Raw genomic sequence first — 4,951 nt, forward strand, 5'->3', positions numbered from 1 at the left:
AAACTCCCCTCACCAAACTGCTAGCTAACGGAAAAGAACACACACAAGGGCATCGTGCACGTCTCCTACTTCTTCCGCAACATCCAGAAGCCACATGACGGAACACGAATCCCCCACTTCCTCTCCATCGTCTGATGATCTAATCCATTTAATTAATAGCAAGTATGAGTTAATCGAACGCAACGAACCGGCAAGATTAATTTGTCCACTCTCTAGTGCACAAATAGCGTTGGCGATTGAATTGGGTAAATCAATTCTAATTGGCGAGTAATTGTATCGGTTCGGTAACTAAGATAAGCATCACTTCGTTATCCAACCAGAGTAATTCCGTTGCGTCCAAAAAACCGTTTCGTCTTGTTGTTTATGTTTTTTTGTGTATATCCAAAAATGCACCTTTAAATACCGGCGCCGAGTGGGCCGAGTCCATTTCACCTTCTCGGCTGAGGAACACGCGCCTTCTGTTCTTCCATGGCGAGCTGGATCAGAGGGCGGCAAATCGGCAGCGGCAGCTTTGGTGACGTCGACCTTGCTGTTCGTAAGTCAACCGGCGAGCTTTTCGCCGTCAAGTCCGTCCGCATCGATTCCCCCCATCTCGCCTCCCTCGAGAACGAGATCGCCATCCTCGGGTCCCTCGCCTCGCCCTACGTCGTCCGCTACCTCGGCGACGACACCGCCGGGGAGCGCCGGAACCTGCACCTCGAACTCGTGCCCGGAGGCTCCCTGGCCGACGCCCTGGCGTCCGAGAAGTGCGCGGCCCTCGGCGAGGCGGAGGTGCGGGCGTACGCCCGGTGCGTGACCAGCGCGCTGCGGTACCTCCACGACGTCGCCGGGGTGGTGCACTGCGACGTCAAGGGCGGGAATGTCCTGATCGGCGGCGCCCCTGGCGTCGCCAAGCTCGCGGACTTCGGCGCGGCGGTGCGGATTTCGGATGACGGCGTGAAGGGTAACCGCGGGCCGCGAGGGACGCCTCTTTGGATGGCGCCGGAGGTCGCGAGAGGGGAGGGACCGAGACCGGCGTCCGACGTGTGGTCGCTCGGGTGCACGGTGATCGAGATAGTCACAGGGGCACATCCTTGGCCGGAACTCAAGCGAGCAGAGCCCGAAGCAGCTATGTTTCACATCGGCTACGGAGACGAGCTGCCGGAATTCCCGCTGCATATGTCGAAGCTAGGGAAGGATTTCCTCGGCAAGTGTTTGAGAAAAAAGCCGAAGGAGCGGTGGACGGCGGAGCAATTGCTACAGCATCCCTTTCTGGCCGAAGAAGGCATCTCCCCCGACAATTCGCCGAGAGGAGTGCTCGATTGGACAAATTGGGAATTTGATGGAGACAATTGCGGCTCCGATTGCAGTAGCAGCTTATCCTCTTCTGTCGATCCGATGTCTCATGCGAGAGACAGAGTGAGACAGTTGGCTTCATGTAGTAAACAGGTAAGTTGGGATGATTACGACGACGACGACGGTTGGGAGGAGATCAGGAAGGCAGATCAGGCCAATTTAGCAGGGGATGGAACAGAGGAAGCAGCAGAAGAACATGTCCAAGATTGTAACTGCTCCTGTGTGCGATTGAACAACATTGATCGAGTAGGCTCCGTTCCTGCTTCTGATGCCTCTGCTTCTGCAGCTAATCGTTGTTGTTCTTGGTGTTCCAATGATGGCGGTGTGCGGCACCACCAGATTGGGCTCGATAGGAAGTTGTTGGTTGGTTGGTGTGAATTATTTTTCCAACTACAGATGATTATTAATACGATTCTTCATTATCTCCCTTTCTTTGATTTTGTTCCAAGTAGTTGACGGAAGGTATTTCGAAATTGGGTCGAACCGATCCATCCTTCCTGTCCATTTTTTTTCAGTCGTGTTTCTTGTTCCTGATTTGATTGGTTAAATCGGCCGGTTGGTCATCAGGTTCTGGAAACATTATCGCATAAATGACGTTATTAGTTAGTTACCTTGGCAAGTCGCAACCCCGAATTTTAAGTGGTGAAAGAAGGGACACAGAGTATGGTGTGGATGAGCTAATAGATGCTTCACTTTCTTGGCTTGTGATTAAAAAACAACTTGTACATATTCTCATGCAACTTGGTGTATCATTGTGTCTGGCCAGGCTTGGTGTGGCTCGACAGGGAGTGAGTGAGTGTCTGTGTTTCGCTGCCTGGTCCTCTACACTCCTCACTGCTCGTCTGCTGCGGTGCTCTTCGACTTTTGCCTTTATGCAGGATGGATTACGTGGGGTCCTGCGCCGGGTGATACTAAAAGCATGTCCTCAAAAGATACGAGGCTGCAGTCTGCTGCTGATGGCCCGCATGATGTCCCCCTCCTCTCTCTCTCTCTCTCTCTCTCTCTCTCGCCATATACAAAATTGGGCATTTTACTGACTCACGGTCTTCTACTCTTCCCGTTCATTTTGACCACATCATTCAGCTTTTAATTAATTCACTCCTTACTTTTTATTGTCCACTATATTGTATTTGATTTTCGAGTGTTATTCAAAATCAAAAAAACAAATCAATTTACAATATAGTTTCTAAAATAATTTTAAAATAACTGCCGAGAGGTCATGCGTTTAGTGCTTACCCCCATTAAATTAAATAAATTTAAGATGATCACTATCTTTAATTAGAAGGAACTTAACTATTTGTTAAAAAAAAAAGTATGTTCTTGGATAATTTACATATCAGTTTGTATTTGCGCACTGAGAAAAATAAACTTCAGGGTGTAAACAAAAATATGACACAATTAAAAAAAATCATCATTACCCATGGAATATTTTGTCGGTGTAGTCGTTTAGTAACAGAATTAAGATAAAAAATTATTTGTCAAAAAATAATCCATCGAAAATGTTTTACCGATGGAATTTAAATCCCGTCGATGTATAGTTATGGAATAAATTTCTATAGTAATATTTTCCAACAAAAATTAAATTTCTATAGAAATTTTACAAATGGAAATAGTATTTATGTTAGTATTCACTAAAAAGGTTTACTGACAGAAACACTATTTCCATCAGTAAATCCCGACGGAAATATTATTTTCCTCGATAAAGCTCGGGTCATCTACTCGAGTTATGGGTCACGAGTGCATACGCTGGCCAACACAAGCGTCATCCAGGCTAGCCTTCTATTTTTCTTTCTTTCAATTTTTTCCCTTTCTCCTCAAGAAAATCACCTTTCCACCATCGTTGAGCCCGGGGCTATAGCCAGGGTGGCCATCAACGTGGCTCTGCCCTTGATCATCCTTATTTACAATTTTCATATGTACAAGAAACCATTAAAGACGATGACATTTCATATATACAAACAATCATATACATCTTAACAAACACATTCATACAATCACATACAAACAATTGTATCCATATAATCTACACATACAAATGCATTTCATACATACTAACAATCCATACATATATTTCATACAACAAACACAAAAAATTAACATCCATACAAACAAACATACTAAATTATGAAAATAAACTAATAGAAAGTATCTAAATATCCATAATAAAGACAATCATAATATCTACAATAAACAAATTACAATAATAGAAATAAACTAAATTATCCAAATTAATATCTATATCTAAATCCAAAGAATCAAATATCTAAATAGCTACCATGATAGAAAATATTCAAATAATACATCAACATATAATATAAAATTCTACAAAAAGTAAAATATGATATATTAAAATAAGATTGATGTATAATTAAAAAGTTTATATATATGTATAACTAATTTTGATACCTAAATAAAAATGAACAGAAGATGATCAATATGTAAATAGGGACTACTAAAATATATAGTAATACAATGTTTAGAAATGAACAGATTAAAATATCAAAATAAAATAAATATATTTTGTATGATTATGTATGATAAATAAAAAACTAATTTGTAGTTGAACAAATCTCAAAAAAAGATGATCAATAGTATCTGATGGGTCTTAAGTCTCTTATAACTCAAAATTATGTGGTGTCGGGGTGAAATTAGCTATGACTGTTGGTATATGGGCCATGAGAGCTTCATGATTGACATCCCTCCTCCGATCCTCCTCGACTCTCCTCCAATCGTCCTCGGCTCTCCTCCACTCTTCAATGACCCTCTACTAATCATATCAGCCCTCCTCTGATCCATTGAGGCCAGTAGAGTGCACACTTTTTGATTTTTACGTATTAAAGGCTGCACCTCAGTAGAAGAAGAGGAACTAGCATGCCCCTTAGGAGTCCTCAAACAATCAAATACAATTTTGGCCTAGGAGCTAAGGCCATAGAGAGTGTAGTTTTTTGTCTGTCCACTGACAACATCATAATATATCTCATTTAGCGCCTTAGTGGATAGAGACTGTGACCCTCCTCTGTGTTGGTGCAACCTTAGGTCAAGGTTGACCTGGATGACCCGACTCGAGTTGACCTGACTCGAGGTATATTTTGATGTTTGACAAGAATAGAGAAGTTGTATTTTGATGTTTGACAAGAATAGGAACTTGGGGGATTGTGGGTGCAACCTTTGGTCAAGGTTGACCTGGTTGACCCGACTTGTGTTGACCTGATTCGGGAAAAGTCCAAGTATGGAGTCTTGGCACGGAAAGGTCCAAGCAGGGAGCTTGGCACGGGAAAAGTCCAAGTATGGAGACTTGGCACGGAAAAGTCCAAGTATGGAGACTTGGCACGGGAAAAGTCCAAGCAGGGAGCTTGGCACGGGAAAAGTCCAAGTATGGAGACTTGGCACGGAAAAGTCCAAGCAGGGAGCTTGGCACGGGAAAAGTCCAAGCAGGGAGCTTGGCACGGGGAAAAGTCCAAGTATGGAAGCTTGGCATGGGAGGTCAGAGAGGGCTCGGTAGCTCGTTCTCTGGACCAGACGAAGTTGGAGAGGGCTCGGTAGCTCGTTCTCCGGACTAGGTCAGAGAGGGCTCGGTAGCTCGTTCTCTGGACCGGACGAAGTTGGAGAGGGCTCG

General features: G+C 43.9%; 1 protein-coding gene across 1 annotated transcript; it reads left to right on the plus strand.

Annotated features, from left to right (window-relative positions):
- The first annotated feature begins 307 nt into the window (after positions 1 to 307).
- On the plus strand, positions 308 to 1,872 carry LOC122003512 (mitogen-activated protein kinase kinase kinase 18-like). The gene has a single exon (XM_042558620.1). The coding sequence runs from the start codon at positions 469 to 471 to the stop codon at positions 1,789 to 1,791; it is 1,323 nt and encodes a 440-aa protein (XP_042414554.1). The 5' UTR covers positions 308 to 468; the 3' UTR covers positions 1,792 to 1,872.
- The last annotated feature ends 3,079 nt before the right edge of the window (positions 1,873 to 4,951 follow it).

The sequence above is a fragment of the Zingiber officinale genome, chromosome 7B (genome assembly GCF_018446385.1).
Source record: "Zingiber officinale cultivar Zhangliang chromosome 7B, Zo_v1.1, whole genome shotgun sequence".
In the NCBI taxonomy this organism is placed as follows: Eukaryota; Viridiplantae; Streptophyta; class Magnoliopsida; order Zingiberales; family Zingiberaceae; genus Zingiber; species Zingiber officinale.

What these genes read in the sequence shown, in the direction of transcription:
- LOC122003512 (XM_042558620.1), top strand. Translation starts at nt 469, where the DNA reads ATGGCGAGCTGGATCAGAGGGCGGCAAATCGGCAGCGGCAGCTTTGGT.